This window comes from Pelodiscus sinensis, chromosome 16 (genome assembly GCF_049634645.1).
Source record: "Pelodiscus sinensis isolate JC-2024 chromosome 16, ASM4963464v1, whole genome shotgun sequence".
NCBI lineage: Eukaryota > Metazoa > Chordata > Testudines > Trionychidae > Pelodiscus > Pelodiscus sinensis.
The window spans coordinates 13,836,840-13,856,449 of NC_134726.1; the positions used below are offsets into that span (position 1 = coordinate 13,836,840).

At 43.0% G+C, this 19,610-nt stretch overlaps 1 protein-coding gene across 11 annotated transcripts in view; it reads left to right on the forward strand.

Moving 5' to 3' along the window:
- The window catches only part of CLEC16A (C-type lectin domain containing 16A), a 339,195-nt gene that overhangs the window by 90,356 nt on the left and 229,229 nt on the right, over positions 1 to 19,610 (forward strand). For all 11 annotated transcript variants that reach the window (XR_012896118.1, XM_075899304.1, XM_075899302.1 and 8 more), the window contains 3 exons: positions 1,001 to 1,101; positions 7,697 to 7,819; positions 12,766 to 12,875. Coding sequence is in view for 10 of the 11 variants with exons in the window: in XM_075899304.1 (XP_075755419.1) it covers positions 1,001 to 1,101; positions 7,697 to 7,819; positions 12,766 to 12,875 (334 nt within the window). In the remaining variant the exon portion in view is untranslated. The remainder of the gene's footprint in view (positions 1 to 1,000; positions 1,102 to 7,696; positions 7,820 to 12,765; positions 12,876 to 19,610) is intronic.

A 19,610-nucleotide genomic window follows, 5' to 3' on the forward strand; every position in this document is an offset into this window, starting at 1 on the left:
CGCACGAGCAAGGAGGAGGCTTCTCCTCCTCTTCACACTCACCCGACTGAGGGCTCCCAGCGGCAATCGCAGCCCTGTCTTCCAGCTGGGACTCCCAACCACTCCCCCCACCCATACCAGGCTTCCGTCTGGTGCTCAGCCAGAAAAATCAGAAAATACCGGATATTACACATGTCTGGTATTTTCTGTTTTTTACCGAACAGAGCGCGTAAATACCGGACTGTCCGGTACAATGCTGGACACCTGGCAACCCTACCCACCCCTCCTCCCCCATGGCGGCCTGGCTGAGCGCGCAACACTCCGCTGAGCTGCCACGGAGGGAGGGGAAGGGGACAGAGCGGTGATGTACATGGCCAGGGGTGATGTACAAATGGCCCCTTGTGCTCCTGGCTCCCCCGCGGCAGGCGGGGAAGGGGGGGGGGCGGTGACATACAGGGCCCTACCCCCTGGCCGTACGTCACTGCCCCGCCCCCCTCCCTCACAGCGGCCCAACTGAGCTTGCAGCACTCAGCCAAGTGCCACAGCGGAAGGGGAAGGAGTGCGGGGAAAGATGGAGGGGAGGGAGAGGCAGGAGGAGGAGGAGAAGAGAAAGGGAGAGTGAGAGGCAGGAGGGAGAGAAGAGAAAGGGCGAGGCAGAAGGCGAGAGAGGCAGGAAGTGGAGGAGAGCTGAGACAGAGAGGGGGAGGCAGTAGGAGGAGAGAGAGAGAGAGAGACGGTGCGAGAGACCGGAGGCTCAGGAGAGAAGACCAAGGTAGAGGAGAGACCTGAAAATCCCATTTTATGATGGGCTAATTGGCTAGTACCAATAATAAACACAATAGAATAACTGCTTTCAAACAGCTTGACTTTTGTTCTTCACCATATCTAAAAAGAAATTTGAGGCATAATTTGATAGTGAGACAGTCTGTTGCAAAGGTAGATAATGGTACAGGCTGTGTTACAATTATTTAGTTCTTCAGGCATGAGACTAAAATCATTTAAATATTACTCTTTTTCACAGGCCTTTTCTTGATATGGTGTATAATGCACAGGACTGTACTGAAGATGATTACTATGCTCTCTTCGTGCTTTGTCTTCTGTATGCAATGTCTCAAAATAAAGGTAAGACGTTAATCACTTTGGCTAATCTTAAATGTGTCTTTCTCCACAAAAAGGAGAATGAAATGAGATCTGACTGGCTGTACTCAGCGGTTCTAGTTCAGTAAACATTTCTTCAATGAAGTGCATATTTGTTTTTTCTATGTGGCATAAATCACAAGAAACAAAATCCTCATACGATGCAAGGAAAAACAGATGTGGGAGAGTAAAAGTTGTGTAGTATCTGCCTTCAAAATAATTTTTAATAGAATGCTATAAATGTTTGGATGGTTTGTTTCTTCACTTGGTTTCCTGTTACTAGAAATGAATTTGTGCTGGCTGACATGATTTAGTTGGGATTGGATTTGATGACCTGTTCAGGTCTCTTCCAAACCTGTGATTCTGTGATTCTACTCATTTGCGTTTTATTCTCGGTTACTTGACTTCTGTACTCTTAAGCTAAACTAATAAAATATTTTCAATATGAACACTTGGGCCTGATTCTCCCCTGACTTTCACAGAGATGTGCTTGAAATTAGTGAAAAGTAGGCATAAAATACTGCCATGTTGAAGAACTCTGAATTGATAACATTTTATCCTTTGCTTAGGTTTAAGTAACTACAGGATATGCAAGGCAGTGGAGAATTAGGTCCCTTGTTTTTGAAAGTCTACTGGCCCTGTAGCTGGTAGTCAATTCCCCAAGTCCTTTGCTAGTGACACAACTCTATTTGTCTTTTACAACTTTGAAATATGTTGGTTTAAATGTTAAAGATTTTATTATGAAGGGGTTTTTACTTAGTATTTTTGCAGTTGGTTCATATGCTGGTATATATGATATTACTTGGGGTGAGTTGCAGATAGGGTTGCCAAGTGTCCGGTATTGGCCCGGACAGTCTGGTATTTGTGGCCTCTGTTCAGTTAAAAAACCCCAGAAAATACTGGACGTGTGAAATGTCCGGTATTTCCTGTTTCCCTCGGATGGAAGCCCGGCAGGCACAATTTTCCCCTGCCATGTCTGGCGGGGCAGTGAGGAGTGTGGCAGAGGCGGAGTAAAGGGCAGGCAGGAGGGGCACTTGCCCACGTGACATTTTGAGCAAAGACCTGGGAGCTGGCCACATGATGCCTCCCTCTACACACTGTGAGCCGAGGCAGCCGGGCTGGGTGGCAGGAGCGGCGACTTTAAAAGTAAGATTTCCTTACTTGTCCGTCCCATTCCTCCGGTGCCTGGCTTCCCGGGGGGGGGATTGACAGGGAGAGCATTTGATCGGAGCGGGGCAGGGTGCTCCTGGCACTGGGGATGCCTGGCTCAGGGGGAGGGGTGAGTTCATTGGGATGGGGGACACTGAGGGAGGAGTGAGTGCACTGGGATTGGGGCACTGAGCACGGGGCCATTTAAAGGCGCCAACACTCCTTTTTTTTCTCTCAACAACTTTGGTCTCTCCCTCTTCCCCCCCCCCCTTTTTTTTGTCTTAACAGAATTTTTTCCTGGTATTTTTTTTTGGGGGGGGGGGGGTATTTTTAGTTAAACCATCTGGCAACCCTAATTGCAGAGTTGGCATGACTGCTGATTATCTTGTAATGAACAGATGCAACTTAAATTGATTTTTCATTGTGAAAGAACGTAAACTTATGAAACACACACAATGATATGAATTGAAGCTAATATCAGAATTTGGGGAAGTCCTAATACATGAAAGGCATTGAATAATGCCCACATAACATAAAAAATAATTTCACATGTGGAAGTATAGAGAAGTGGTCCTCTAAGTTTTTGGCCCCTGGTCTGCTTGGCTCAATGCAAACCATTCTGCAGACCACCAGTTGCTAATGGAAACTTGCGGTTAATTATGTAATTATGCCTAAGCCATTTTGCTAGTGCTGTAGCTAGGGAGAATAGTTTAATTTAACCAGTAAGAAAGGAATATTAAACAGACTAAGCACTTTAACTTTCTCCAGTTAGCTTCTCAAACTTCATTTTAAGTCAAATCAAATAAATTAATATTTTATGTCTAACACACAAGTTTTCAATGTTTTCTTTATTTATGGCAGGTATGGGGAACCTTTTTTGTGTCAGGGGCCAGTGACCCACAGAATAATCAGTTGGGGACCACACAAGTGAGAAGCAAAAAAAACCTCCTCCAAAAACCCCCAACCATCACTGATATGGCCTCCAACTGAGACACCTCCCTCCTCTGTTGCTCCAGCACCACTGGGTGAGGGGAAGGGAAGGCACTGGGAGGGCTGAGATTTAAGGCTTCACATAAGCCAGATTTACTTTTCTGGAAATTCGGAGTTAGTGATTTTTATGGATCCCCTTAGGCTCTGGGGTAGGGACAAAAACAAGGGGTTCAGTGTGTGGGACAAGGATACGGGTGCAGGATCTGGGCAGGAGGTGGGGTTCATGAGTGAGTGAGGGTGCAGGAGTAGGCTGGGACTAGGGTGTCTGACCAGGAGGAAAGGGGCAAAAGCAAGGGAAGGTGCAGTGTGTGGCCAGGAGACAGGTTGCAGAAGCAAGGGTGGGTGCAGGCGTAGGCTGGGAGTAGTGTATTTGGCCAGTGGGAGGGTGCAGGAGCAAGCTAGGAGTAGGTGTCTGGCTAGGGAGGAAGGTGCAGGATCAGGCAGGGGGTAGGGTGTGTGTCTGGGGTGGGGAGGGTTCAGAAGCAAGGGAGGATGCAGGAGCAAGCTGGGAGTGTGAGGTCTTGGTGGGGGGCGTAGAGCCGGGAGCGAGAGGGGTGCAAGGTTTGAGCATGAGGGGTGGAGGTACACTTACTTGCCTTTGCACCCCACACCACTCCTAGGCAGAGACTCACGCTGCTCCCATTGGCTGGATTCTGGCTAATGGAGGCAGCAGGGAAGCCTCAGGCAGCACGTTTGTGTGCTGCTGTTCCCCCCCAGCCAGGGGAGGGGAGGGGAGAGTGGTAGTTCATGGATCTGCTTCTGGCTGTACTTCTTCCCTGTGAACCAGATGGTGCAGAGAGGCTTGGGGCTTCCTCCCCTACCCCACCCCCCACCCCCAGTGGGAAGCTGGTGCTGGCACTCCAGCCTCGTGGGGTATGGGGCATGGGGCTGGAGTGCTAGTGTGCACTAGCACTGAGGGAGGGAGAAGGGTGGCTGTTATTGAGCCACGGGACCACTTGCAAGGTGGCGACGGATCACTAGTGGTATGCGGACTGCAGTTTTAGAACCACTGGTATATAGACATGATAATTACAATTACAATTCAGTTAACCATCAAAATATATTCTGGTTTAAGTTTCCAGTAGACAATTGTACTTCCTCTTCACCTCTTGTATCTTTTTGAAATACTGACGAGTACAAAATATATCTTGCATGACTGCAGCACTATCTCAACAAAAGAATGTGACTCTGCTTTGGTGGTAAATGCATTTCCCTTAATACTTTGAACAAGGTCAGTTGAGGAAAGGCAAGTAAATTGATAGAAATCCTGGAAGGTGAGGATGAGAAGACTCTCAGTTTAAATAACCATTACTTTTTATGCAAATTCAGGATGCTTTTATTTTGGAAACAATTAAGGGTTATGGGCACATGGGTGAAGAGATTATAAACCGTGGACAATTTTTTTTTCTCAGGGGGTAGAACTAGTTTGTGAAACTGGTAAATATAATTCAAGACCACGTACTGTGGAGAGGAGAAATGGATTTTTTTGTCTCTGACATGACTCTATTTTCTAGCTGGAGTTGTGCAGTGAATGTGATAGGACCAATATAATACAGATTGAGTATTTTAAAGATGGAAGCCAGGGATTGGTGACACATCAAGACCTTTAAAAGAAAATGAAGAGTGAGGTCTTAAGTTTGTTATGTATCAAATATGCCCTTATCCCATGGTATATTGGGATCATATATCTTACAGTCAGGAGCGGCCCTAGACGAGCTGCTGGAAATGTGCGATCAGCGCCCCCGCCTCCAAAGCCCTCAATGGCCATTTATATTGGCGCCCTTGGCGACCGCCTAGATCGCCTGTATTGATGGGCCGCCACTGCTTACAGTTGCAAAACATTGTCTTTCTACATTTGTAGTTCATGTTGAAGGGCATTAATAATGCTAGACTGCCAATACTTAAAAAAAAAAAAAAAAAAAAAAAAAAGAGGAGGAGATCAGGCTCTTGTTACATTATGTAAATGAAATCAGATTCGGTTTGGATGCAGCACATGTGAAGTTTATTTGGAAATAAGATGTGACATTTTGAGGAGTTAAAAATTAATTCCCAATAGAACAGATCAACGTGGGTTTTATGTGAGTAGTTTATTATAATGGAAGCAGTTAGATTCAGTAATTTCAGCATTCTTATTAAAACCTTTATTACAGCTATCTAAGTGGATAAATATTTTAATTCTTGTCCCTGTGTATATATAGAACACTTCCTTTCAAACATAATCTTTTTAGCTTGACTAATTTGGGAAGTTGAGTCCCATATATTGGGCTAGGCACAATGCAATGATAGCATAGTTTGAAGTCATAAATGTCTATATTTCAGATTATAATCCTTTTCTGGAATTTTATAAGCATCCCAATTCTAAATAATTTTGTCATAGGCGTGCAAAGTAGCTATAAAATCACTTCTGTGTTTCTCTATATGGGCTTGAATATGTTTTCTTAATACTTGCTTCTCATTTGCTCCATTATTAAATTTGTTCTGTTAAAGGTTTTGTTAGCTCTGGAATCCAGATATGGACAAGCAATATTTCTCCTTTTAACATATTTGGCTGTCATGTTGGCTCTTTGGCCAAGTCTATCTTTTATGCTGAGGGATTTTTTTAGTTCTTTACAAATAAGATGAATTAGACACTAACTTGGCAGGTGACCATTGTAGGGGCAGATGTGTGCCTGGAAAAAAGATTGTGTCCCTTCTGGATGAGTTCCAGCACGTAATGCTCATTGAACTTCTGAAGGTACTGTAAAGTTTCATCCTATGCCATCGTACTGTACTGGTTTTTTGACCTTCATGTTTTTGTGTGTAGTAAGAGGGGAGAAATTCTATCCAGTACTCATAAATGTCCAGGCCCTCCCTAAAAGACAGTAGAATGTGCGTAACACATTCACATTCATAATTTGTCATTATTCAAAAATCAATTTTGTGACTGATAATCTTTCCAATAGTAATGCTTTATTTTCTTTTTTATTAAGATTATTATGAAATTTGTAGCAAAATGTGTATCTTGGCCTCAGTTTCTTTGAATCCTACCACCTTTTCTTTCATCTGATTGGCACTGGTCTACGATTGATCATGATCCATATAGTTTTTTTCAGATGGCATTTCATTGACAATAAGGTTTGTTAACTCTTTTGCAGGACCAAACTTTTTCAGGACCAGTGCTTTTAAGTATATACTAGTCTGAACTTCAGAGTCTCAAAATGTGCTTTTTGGATAATTGTATACCAGCCAAACGATCTCCAAGACAGATTTCCCTGTGGCTCTGTTATATGATTCTTTTTTCTTTAGATCAGTGTTTTTTAAACTTTTTAAGACCAAGGAACACCAAACAATATTTTTTTATGAGGAACACCAAGGATTTTTTGTTCAGTAAAAAAGAAAGGGGGGGGGGGGGGGAGAGTAGCAGAAAAAGAGTTGGGAGGGGGGAAGTTATTGAGCGGGAGAAAAAAGGGTCGGGAAAGTTATCGCTCAAAAAAAGTGTCGCCTGCCTCTTTAAGGGCAGCCATTTTTAATTCTGTTGTTCTCCACAGCGCGCAGTTTAAAAAACACTGCTTTATATGTATTAAAGACCGTTACAGATAACAGGTTGGGTGGTGGTATCTCCAGTGTCTGGATGGGATTCAGCTCCATCTGTCTTATCTCATCGTACTCTGTGTGTAATTGAAATTGAGAGTTGGTCGAAAACTGCCTGCATAACACAAGATGGTGATAATGTGCAGGAGAGAATTTTAAGACTTTACAGGAATGAGCCTTGCTCCAGTTGTTGTGTGGCTTTGGCCATTTTTGGCCCAAGAGATTTGCAGTTTGGAGGTTAATTTGGAGTACATTGTTCTGATGTACTGTGGAAATATTTGTTACAGCTATTTGGAGCCAAGATAATGAGCTTTTGAACACAAGTCTGTAACCATTGTCTAAGAGGTTTTACTCTAACAAATGTTAATAAAGGCTAATATTTCAGCCTAGCATATTCTGACAAATCCACCTTGGCTTGAAAAGACTTTGTTTTTATTTTTGGTAGGTATTTTCACAAAAGCCAGTGTGTTTAGCATTTTGGATTTGTAATTGTGAGGTTTTTAATCAGGCTTTTTTCCTAAAAACTGTCAGTTGATATGATAAATACATTTTAACATGTAGGAAAAAAATCTCTAAAATCAGACTCTCTGCAGGACCCTTACATGACTTGATGAGTTGTCAATAAAGGAATTTCAATGGGATTTGAGTGCCTTCATCCCTCAGGCTCCTTTGAAAATCCCAATCTGAAAAGCTGAACAAATGTTACAATCTGCTGCTGCTGTTTTCTTTTCTGACTGTGGCATAGCCATTCAAATGTAGCAATTTTACTCTATGCCTAATGCAGATCTATATTGCGTTTGACACTCTACCTTTCCAAAATGATTTAGCTGTTAGCTAAAAAATATCTTTCTGTTTTCTCCTGCTTTAAAAGGAATTGACCCAGTCAAGCTGGAGAGAATTCAGCTTCCTGCGCAGCATGCTGAAGAGAGAGGCTCATACAATCATGTTCTTGCAGAAAGGCTCATCGGGATAATGAATTATGCTGCTCAACCAGGTAGAGCATTTCTAATCATGCTAGCTGATTCCTTTTTTTGTGCAACAATAAGTTCTAATAATGTAATGCCAGTGCTAAAAATATTTGAACTATTAAGTTATTGGTTCCATTTCCCATGGAGAGGAGACTGTGTCTCTCCACTGGAACTAGCATGCTCTTGTATCTAATAAGCAGATCTGGCCTGTGAAAAATGCACATGGCGGTAGTCATTGAGGAGCAGTATAAGTAACAATTCTACTTTTGCCACACATCAGCGCTACGTCTACACTGGCACCCTTTTCCGGAAATGCTTAAAACGGAACAGTTTTTCCGCTATAAGTATTTCCGAAAAAGCGCGTCTACATTGGCAGGATGCTTTTCCGGAAAAGCGTCCGTGCCAATGTAGATGCGCTTTTCCGCAAAAAAGCCCCAATCGTCATTTTCGCGATCGGGGCTTTTTCGCGGAAAAGACTACTGTGCTGTCTACACTGGCCCTTTTCTGGAACAGTTTTTCCGGAAAAGGACTTTTGCTCGAACGGGAGCAGCATAGTTTTTCCGGAAAAACAATGACGATTTTACATTAGATCATCATTGCTTTTCCGGAAAAGCAAGCGGCCAGTGTAGACAGCTCGCAGCTTATTCCGGAAAAGCGGCTGCTTTTCCAGAATAAGTGGCCCAGTGTAGACACAGCCCAGCTGTTGGAATTGCTTGTGTTTGAAGTCCTGCACACATGCACTTGAGTAATTACAGCAGTAGTTTCACTAAAGTGTAAGTAAAGTTACTTCTGTGTGTGATTCTTGCAGTAATTGTCGCTGCCCTTTATTTGTAGGCCGATTACAAATTTTCAGTCAATTTTTAGTGTAATATTGGATATTCGGCTAAATTACATTTTGCACAGAAATTGTCTGCTTTCCTTTATTTTTTATCAGAAAGTTGAAGGTTTTTAATAAAGTACAGATTTGTGAGAGGGAGGTTGGTAAGCAACACACCTATTTTTCCAATGTGATCTCATTAGCTAAGGTTGCCAGATACTTTCAGAAAAAATCCAGGACCTGGCGGGGAGAAAATTGGATGAGCAAAAAAACCACCAAGAGAAACTTGTTTAGAATGGGGGGGAGGAAGGGGAGAGAGAGGAGGAAAGGACCCGCCAGACACAGCAGGGGAAAAATGTCCCTGCCAGCCTTCCATCCGAGAAAAACAGAAAATACTGGTATTTTCTGTGGGTTTTTTTTTGTACCGGAGAGAAGATGCAATTACCGGACTGTCCAGGTGAAAACTGCACACCTGGCAACCCTAACCCCATGCAGGGAAGGGGTGAGGGAGCTTCCCTTCCCTTCCCCTCTTGCAAGGGATTCCTCCTCCCCCGACCCAGCCTTTCCCTCAGGTCCCGCATGCCTCCATAACTGTTAAGGAGGCATTGCAGCCAGCGTAGGGCTAGCTAGGGGTATAAGACCCTGCCCCTTGTGGCAGCCAGCCTATTGCAGGGAAGGAGTTCTGGGGCTTGCCCAGATGTGGCCACTCCTTCCTCCATAAATAAACCCCATGCGGGGTAGGGTTGCCAGGTGTCCGGTTTTGAACTGGACCGTCCAGTATTTAAGCTTTCTGTTTGGGAAACAAATTGAGAAAATATAAATGAGAAAATATAAATGTCTGGTATTTTCTCAATAAGATGTAATGTAGATTGTGATGTAATGTCAGTGTGTCTGGTATTTTTGTTGAAACCATTTGGCAACCCAAGCTGGGGGTTATTCTCTTCCTTCCCACTCCTGCAAGGTATTCCCTGCACCACCTTCTCTCCAGTCCTGCATGCCTCCTTAACTGTTAAGGCTCTAGTCTATGAGAAGCTAGCCAGCTTATTCAGGGAAGGTGTGTGTGGGGGCGGGGGGCAGGGGAAAGCTGGCCCTGTTATGACTTCCTCCTTCCTTCCAATAGGTGCTCCATGCAGGGAAGGAGCTCAGGGGCTTTCCTTCCCTTCCCTTCCCTCCCACTCTGGGAACGTCTCTCCTCCTCTCCCACACCTGCTAACGGCAAAATGAGTTTCACTGGAAGCCTTTGCAGCCACCTGAGCTTGGGAAGGACCTGCAGCCTCTTTTTTGCCTCTTTCCGGGCATTTTGCATGTCCTTTTTTTTCTGTTTTTTTTACTGGACAGAAGATGCAGTTACCGAGTGAAAACCGGACACCTGGCAACCCTATTTTTAGCCAGCTCATCTCTTCTAAATTAATTAACTCATGGAATTCAAGCATTAGTTCTTCACAGCCCCCCACCTCCCTTCTTTACCCTCTAATTCCCCCCAAAAAACCGAATGAGGAAACAAGCTTTTCCCACCTTTACTCCTTCATGCTGTGACACCAATGCATTTCAGGCAGGTCCCTAGACATGCATAAGTGGACATCAAAATGCTTTTTTACTTAATAGGGTGTGATCCTTTGCAGTCTTTAACTTGTGTTTTGTGTATGGACTCTGTAGTAGCCTCGCTAATGCATCATATTAGTGATTCTCTGACAGTATTTTAATAAGTGACTCACAAATGTTCTTTTTATGCTGTGTGATGTCAGAGACTGAGAATGCACATGCTTACTGAAGGAAGTTATGCAGAGCTAGAATTTGTTTAGTTTCTGTTTAAACAAAAGCACTTCCTTGGAATCCATAATGAGCACTGCTAGTCAAAACTGACAGTATGTTAGACACAGTTCAAAGAAGTCATTTTATCACACACACACCACTTTCCAGCTGTGGAAATAGGAGAAAGAAAGAGCCTGAAGCATGGGCCTCGTGCTTGAACCAAAGTAAGCAAGAGTTATACTATGAGTAATAGGCCAGGCCCAAAAGCAAATGTTTGCTTGCAAGTCAGTGTCTCTACACTAGAACTGCTAGACAGTACGAGAACAACCAGCTATATAATAAAATAGCTTAAAACAACAAGAATGAAAGCATAACAATGGGTAGTGAATGCTTTGGAGGAAAGTACAAGAGGGGGTACCAAATGTGGCAATAATACATAAGATGATCTGGATAGTGTGTATCAAAAATTGTTCATTTCTGTCTATAAATGTTGGGGTACCTTGACTTAACTCTTTGGCCAGCCTAAGGGACAGTAGTGAAATCCATACTATCAGTTGAGACGAGTCCTGGGTACAAATACATAGGCCCTCAAAGGCCATCTGGCTACCAACAATTATTAATGTCCTTGGTTCAACAATAAACCTGTCTCGGATGCCCTTCATGTCTTATCTGAGTCTGTGGTCTTTGAGGGCTCTCATGAAGTCTATTATGCTACCTACTCAGAACTGGCATGATATACTGAGGGAGCATACAAAAACACATGCCTCCGAATGTTCATCATCACTGATAGAGCAGGAGATCTGTCAAGATGCCACACTGCTGAATCCTGAAATTTACTGTATCACTGACCTGAACTACTACAGTGGAGAGAGGTCTACGTTGGCCTTTTTTATCCTCTTCTCCATTTTCACTTTCTCTGAGCGATCTCATCCTGAAACATGGATGAGACTCTGTCATATTTGCCTCTTCTCAGAACCCCCATCTGTTTTCCAGATTAAGATCTCTTCCTGTCTTTGTCATCTAATGAATGTCCAGCTGTCAGTTTCAGATCAACATGGCCAAAACAGAGGTTTTAATCACCCAACCCCCAAATCCTTGCACTCTCCCTCTTTTCTCTATTACTAGGCAACATCCTTATCTTCCCTGTAATCTAGGCATCATCTTCTCTGCCAAATTTAATCACAGCCTGGATGTGAGAATCTAGACATGGCAAATTCTTTCTATATAACACATTGTTGCTAATATATAGCATTTCCTATAATCCACACAACTAAAACTCTTGTCCAAGTCCTCATCTTGCATATTGACTCCTGCAGCATTCTTCCCCGACTCTACTTCTTTTCTGACCTTGACAAAAGCAATCTTGCCTCACCCAGCTATCGCTTTTCTCTCTTATTGCTTTGTCTGTCACCTGACACTTTGCTTCCCCACCACATCAGACATGTTACTTGTCTTCACTTTCAAGGTCATTCACTGCCTATTCTTTGCTACCTGTTGTCTTCTACTCTTTTGAGATGTTGACTCCTACCCCAGCTTTTGAGTGATGCCAATCTTGGTTTTAAAATAAATAACCTTTGTTTTCTTCCAGGTTGCCCATCGTGTGCGGGAAGGACTCTCTATTAAAAACCTACAACGCTACCTCATTTTTCTTCTCAAATCCCTCCTAAAACTCTCCTTTCCTCAATGCCTTGAAAAAACTTAAGTTAGGCAGCAGTCTCAGCATACCAGCAATCTCATACTGACCAGTGTTGACTGTTTGGTGCATTAATCCACCTATTGTGTGTGTTGTCTGTCATCTGGCTGTGTTCACCTGTTGTCTGTTTCCAAATATTTAGATTGGGAGCAGAGAGAGACTTTTGTTTTTATACAGTTTTAGTACAATGAGTTCCTGGTCCATGATGTGGTATCCTGGGTGCAACTGCAGTACAGACAATAAATGGTGTTTATATTTCTGTTCTTGAAAACTGTACTGATATAACACAGTTTTTCAATCTCATAGAGTGGGCTCAGGATAGGAAGAGAAGAAAATTCATAGGGTTTCCTTTCCCAGAATGTTTAAAAAAAGGCCTCTTCTTTGCTGCAGTCTGGCTTATCCCAGAGCCAAAAAATTTGCTTTTAGTACTGTTGTGTATCTGGGGCTGAGTCTTTCCTGGCAATGGTGATTTGATAGTTCCCAGAGAGGGAGTTGACTCCATCCATTAAAAAAGGCTTCAATTTTCTCTTGAGAGATCATTATTTTATGTGCTTGAGAGTAAATTATGTCATTGTAGTATAGTCTGGTTTTGTTTTGTGTGGCCATTGTGGGGGGAAGAAATGGAAAAACCATGGAGAGCCTCTGCTTAAAAAGATTTCTCCTGAGTAAATACCCTGTACATCAGAATGCTAATTGGCTTCTTATTTTAGATGGAAAAGTTCGTCTGGCAACACTGGAACTGGGCTGTCTATTACTAAAGCAGCTGGTATTGTCTAAAAATGGCAGTATTATAAAAGATGTTCACCTTGCTTGCCTTGAGGTAAGTGTGTGCTACCATTTGCTGTTTCCAGTATTTAGCCATCATCATAAGAAAGTGTCTCTTTGAGTTAGGGCCCACATAAGCAGTGGTTTTGTTGTTTATAACTCACTTAAACAAAAGACTATTTGCTGTACAATTGCACAGAACTATCTGAGTTAGAGGTAACATGATGTCTAGTGGTTAGAGCTGGGACTCCTAGGTTGTGTTCTCAGTTCTGCTATTGCCTTGCTGTGTGAACTCAGGAAAGTGTCAACATAGCTGTGTATAAGGGCACTTCAGCACTACCCCACACTTCAGACTCCAGAGATGTGAATAGATGTGCACACCGAAGTGCTGGGTTGCAGTTCTCCTGTGTAACTCTTCCAGGTGCAAACTAAATGGTTGCTACCTCACATCAATTTGGTCCTGTTTGAAGAGGGATTAAGTTAATGTGAACTAGGAACTTTTTTGTTCCAATGCAGTGTCCACATGGGGGAGATACAGGGCAGCTCTTTGGTGCGTAGTGCTATTCACAACCGAGTCTGAATTGCAGAGCCACTTAGTAGACATGCCCTGTGGTTCTGTGTAAAATTTGAGTGCTACCCATCTTGCAATTGTGCAGTGAAAGTTAATTGTGATGCACTTCAAGTTGTTCAGATATAAGGGGGGAAAACCCTATTTTCATTAAGATTTGTGGGGCGAGTGCATCGAAACCATGACTAGTATTTAATCAGCTTTTTTTCTGAGTAAAATTATCAGTAAATAATTCTCCTTCAAGTGGCTTCTTCATATTCTCATCCATGGCATATGCCATTCAGGTACCACTGAATCAATGGAACCATAACTAAAAGTGCCCATTGGAGTGCTCTTGAACTCCTTCCTGCCCCTTTGCTCTCTGTTCCTAACATTATAGGGATGAGTCTAGGAAAGAGGGTGTGGCACGCTGGCCAGTTCAGTTCTTTCCAATTACTAGTGGGGATAGATTAGGAATTGCTCTATACCATTGGTCTGAATCCTTCTTAAATTTCCCAGTTATTTTTAATGAAAATCTGTATACATTCTAATAAATCTTTATGCTATGTTAGGATTTTAGTGTTAGTGCGGTTGTCGAAATCTGACTATTGGAAGAAACTTTGATGGCTGATCCAAAAATTAAGCATCTTGGCTTTAAGATGTGTACTTCTTGCCATTCTGGATTCCGAGCATTACTGTCACATGGTGTCTTGCCAGCCCCAAATTAGAATGCTTATTAATTGTATCAGATTGTTAATTACTGGCCAGACTGGTTAATGCTCCCACGGCAAAGACGACAGTATAGGCTAGTTTCTTGACATTACTCATACCTTCATTACAGGAAACCCCCGCATTACAATAACCCGAGTTGCAACCCCCCGCGCTTATGACTATTTTTTAAAGTGCAGAAGGGGCTGAATCTCTCCTCCCCCGACTTACATCCTTGGCCCGCATTTACGACAGTGCACGGTGCCTATCGTGAATGCGGGTTCAAGTAAAGACGCCCCCCAACTTGCGATGCTTCCCCAGGAATCGATCGTGTCACAAGTTGGGGGCTGCCTGTACATCATTTCACCAAAGAATGCTAGTGTCCTTTTGAATCTTTACGTCTAAAGATACAAGATTTGTCTGCAAAACTGAAGGAGGAAGAACACTTCCCTTCTGCAGTGCATAATACATTGGAAAATGAAGAGTAGATAGTATTACACAAACTTCATGAAACAGGCCTGAATTTGATGATTGAACATCCATTGAAAATGTGGGAGTGACTTCAAGAAAAGAGAGTTCATATGCAACCTACAGTCTCTCAGAAGTATTAGCTGGATTTTCACAACTTGTGATACTCCTCTGAGAGAGCCTAGCTTTAGTTCAACCAATATCTTAAAATAGACAAATTATATTATGCCAAAAATGGCTTCTCTTATTCATATGCACAGTGGGGCCAAAAGCCTGGCTGGGCAGCTGAGCAAGGTGTGTGGAGGAGCCCTGCTCTGTGCCCCCAGAAGGGGCGGGGTCTTGGATAGAATGGACAGAGCTGGGGCTAGGCAAACCTCCGTACCACCCGGAGAGTGGCATGCCTTCCCCCAGCAATCTTCAGGACTGCTCAGAGTGTGCCACACAGTGCTCTGGTAGTAATTTAAAGGGCTTAGGGCTCTGGCTGCCACTCCTGCTGTAAGAATGACAGCGCAGCTGGGAGCTCTAGATCTTTTTGTATCAAATAATCAGTAAAGTTCTATGCTGTGTATTATGCAGGAGGTTAGACCAAATGGTCATAATGGGCCAATTTTGTATCAAAATTGTCCCCTAACCCCGCACCTGTCAATGGGCCTGCACACACAAAAAGCTTCAAACTCCTTAGTAGTATAAGTGGCTCTTCAGAGGTCTAAAGGTAGATCAGTCCTGTACTCCTTCATATAAGTATCAAAAGAAGATAGATTTATGGGGATTGGGAGAAGCCGTCTCTTCCTTCACTGTAGGTTTAAGAGTAGTGAAGTAACAAGCAGTGATCCTTCTGTACCAATATCATCTTTGGGTGAAAATGTCAGTGCCCACTGAACTTCACAGACAAATATAGAGATCTCAAATGCCCTCGATATGGTCAATCAGCAAATGGCAAATGCCTTGAGAATATGTCTCTGCATTAGAGCTGTAATTTTTGCACACAAACTGTCCAGGAGCTGCAGTCCAGTCCTAATTCTAGCCTATTCCCCTCATTTTGGAGATTCACTGCATGATTTTTTCCACTGCATTTCCACAGTCAACTGTTTATCATTTAGAACAGGGGTAGGATCTGGGAGCAGGAGTGGGTTGAGGAAGAGAGTCTGGGTGGGATGTAGGATCCATGAGTGAGCTGGGGGTGGCAAGTAGGATGGGAGTCAAGCAAGCCAGGGCCGGATTTGACACACGGGTTCTGCAGGGGGAGGAAGTGGCTCTGCATGCTGCTTCTCTCCCTTCTCCAGTACAGGAAAAACAGTGCAGAATAGCACTGCCTGCTGTGCTGATTGGCCGTAATTATGGTCAATAGCAGCAGTGGGGGACACAGAGCTATGTGCTTCCATGGAGAGCTGTGCCAAATAAGTACCTCCCATCACCCAGACCTTCCCAACCCCACCTTGTTCCTGCCAAGATCCCCCACCACCAGCCTTCTCCTGCACTCTAGAGAGTGTCAGAAACTTAGCATTCTCAAGCCTCCTGGGAAGGGGGAGATGAGGGGCTGACTGCATCAGGTAGGTGGGGGAAAGAGGGGTAAATAGGTGCTGGCATGGGGGTAAGGTGGAGGCGGGGGACGTTGGTTTGTGCTGTGAGGTGGGGGAGGCGTGGATAATTTGTTTGTGCTTTAACTGAGAGTTAAGACAGGACAGACTGCTGGTTCCTGTTAGTTTGAGAAGCAGGATTTTATCTCAGCCCCCACCTGGGCTGGGGGGGAAGAGATTGCACATGGATAGGTGGGGGAATGGGGGTGTGTGGGTGCTGGTGTCAGTGCAGTGAGGTGGGGAGAGTTTGTGGTGTCCCTGACTCACTTGCTGCAGTCCTCTTTGGCTGGATTGGGGGGGGGGGAGGCAAGCAGGCTGCATAGAGTGTATTTGTGCCAGGAGGACATTTGCATGATTACATTCAAAGTTTGCATTGGTGTTAATGACTTAAGGTAAGAAAGAAAAAGATTCTTTTAACAGAAGGGTTTTTTTGAGTATTGCAGATATCTAAAATTCTGATCTTAATGATTTTTTAAAATCCTGTGTTACTAATTAATACAATATACCATGTATTGCATTAAAGTCTGATCTTTGATATGTGGTAGAGTTCTGGCACTTATGAGTCAGAAGTAGTAAGTACTAGGTGTGCTGTTAGTTGTTTTGTAGGATGAAAACTTATTTTCAAGCTCTGTGAAACATGTATCTGTCTACAAATCCTGAAGCCATGTGTTAATTTGTTTTGGGGCTTCTATTCCAAATAGGGAGGAACTGGTTGAAAATTTGAAGGCATCTTGGGTGAAAGCAATCATGAAATTATAGAATTCATGATTCTAAAGAATGGTAGAAGTGAGAACAGCAAAACAGAGACAATGGATTTCAGGAAGGCAGATTTTAATTAACGCAGAGAGCTGATAGGTAAGGTACTATGGGAAGGAAGACTTACAGGAAAAACAGCTGAAGAGAGTTTTTTTAAAGGGACATTCTTAAGTGCCCAAAAGCAAACTATGCCACTGAATAGGAAAGATAGAAAATATGGCAAGAGATCTTACATGATCTAAAAATCAAAAATAAGTCATATAAAAAGTGGAAAGTAGGTCAAATTACAAAGGATAAATATAAGCATACAGCTCAAACACGCAGGGGCAAGATTAGAAAGGTGAAGGCCCAAAACGAGCTCAGTCTAGCTAGCGACATAAAGGGTAACAAGAAGACATTCTACAAATATATGAGAAGCAAGAGGAAGACCAAGGATAGGGTAGATCTGTTGCTCAATGAAGAGGGAGAAACAATAACAGGAAACTTGGAAATGGCTGAGTTGCTTAATGACTAATTTTGTTTTGGTTTTTGTCGAAAAGATTGATGGTGACGGGATGCCTAACATAGTGAATGCTAATGGAAATGGGGTGTAGGTGTAGAAGTTAAAATAAAAAAAGAACAAGTTAAAAATTACTTAGAAAAATTAGATGTCTTCATGTCACCAGGGCCTGATGAAATGCATCCCAGAATACTCAGAGCTGATAGAGGAGGCATCTGAGCCTTTAGCTATCATCTTTGAAAAGACATGAAGGTTGGGAGAAATACCAGGAAAAAAATATATATATATAGTGCCCATTATAAAAAGGGAAATAAGAATGGAGAAGAAATTAAGGAATTCATCTGTGAACATCTGGAGGAGAATAAGGTGATAGGTAACAGCCAACATGGATTTGTAAAGAAAAAATCAGGTCAAACCAATCAGATAGCTTTCTTTGATAGACTGTCAAGCCTTGTGGATAAGGGAGAAATGGTGGACATGGTATACCTAGACTTTAGTAAGGCATTTTGTACTGTCTCACATGACCACCTTATCAATAACCTAGGAAAATACAACCTAGATGGGCTACTATAAGGTGGATGCATAACTGGCTGGGTAACCATTCTCAAAAAGTAGTTATTAATGGTTTACAGTCATGTTAGAATGGCATAACAAGTGAGGTTCTGCAGGGGTCTGTTTTGGGACCAGTTCTGTTCAGTAGCTTCATCAACAATTTAGATGATGGCATAGAGGTTGGATAGACATCTATCAGAATGATCCCTAGACAGTGCTTGATCCTGCCATGAGGGCAGGGTCTGGATTTGATGATCTCAAGGTCCCTTCTAGTTATAATATTCTATGATCTTATACTCTTTGAGTTTTGTTAGTCTCTAAGGGTATGTCTGCACTAGCCCCCTAGTTCGAACTAGGGTGGCTAATATAGGCATTCAAACTTACAAATGAAGCCCGGGGTTTAAATACTACCTCCTGCAATGAGGTGTAACAGTTAATCCAAACTAAGGACTTAGTTCGGATTAACTTCTGACTGCCGCGCATAGCCGCGGGCAGTCAGTTCAAACTAAGGGGATTTAAATCCCAGGCTTCATTTGCAAGTTCGAATGCCTACATTAGCCACCCTAGTTCGAACTAGGGGACTAGTGTAGATATACCCTAAGGTGCTGCAGGATGATCTGTTGTTTTTTCAGTTATAGACTAACCTGGCTACCCCCTGAGTCTTTGAGTTGGTGACACACACAAGGTGAAAGTTCAAAACCAGGAGAACTTGTATCTGTTTTTACAGCATGAATCTTAAACATTCCCCAGAGAAACTGTAGAAGTCTTAATGAATGCCTTTTACCCTCCTTTCCAGTGTCAGTAAATATTGTATTAGTTTTGCTTTCCTGGCAAATACTATTTCCCCTTGACTCATAGATTTGTTTAGCATTTTAAGGCTGAGTTGTGTGGATAATATGCATTTGATGTGTTTACCAGCTTGGGGGGTTAGAAAGGATGATGATACGTATACTCCAAGTGTAGTATTAATTTTCTTTTTATTTGACTTCATATTAAATATCATAAGCATTGCTCAACTATCACTTGTTTTAATATATTTTCTTCCACATATGTGGACTGCTTAAAATATTGTGGCAAGCTCCTTGCCCAAGCCCCATTGTCCTGGGACTGCTTCTTCAGCCACAAATCACCAGAGACCCTCTCTTGTGTCAACTTCCCAACAGCTTCTGTTTACAGAGCTTAGGTTTTTCCAGCAGCAGACTTAGCTACCTTCCCCTTCTGACTGAGGCGGGGGCGCACACACACTCAGGCACTCTCAGGCTTCTCCCCCTCCACTTCCCCTCTGGCTGACTTGTATAGCCTTCTGGCTAATGAGGCCCAGAGCTGCATCCATTAGCCCTTCAGGCATGGCCTTTTCAGCCAGGCGGTAGTGGCAGAGCTCTGACTTAGCCAGCAGTTTCTCACAACATATTGTGTATGCATGTAGTTGTGTTTTGCTTATATTGGTGGTGCATATCCACACACTACCTCAATATTGATGTTGCACATAAGAAATTTCAAATCCTCAGAAAAAAATTCAACCCACCCAAGGATAGAAATTGTTAGAGGGAACAAAACAGTTTCATGTGCAGAGGCCACTCAAAGGAGAAATAATTATTTTTAACTGTTGGGCAAGCATATTTGCATAACCTACCCACTTTCCACTCTCCCTTGAGTCTTGTAAACTACACCTGAGGAGGCAGT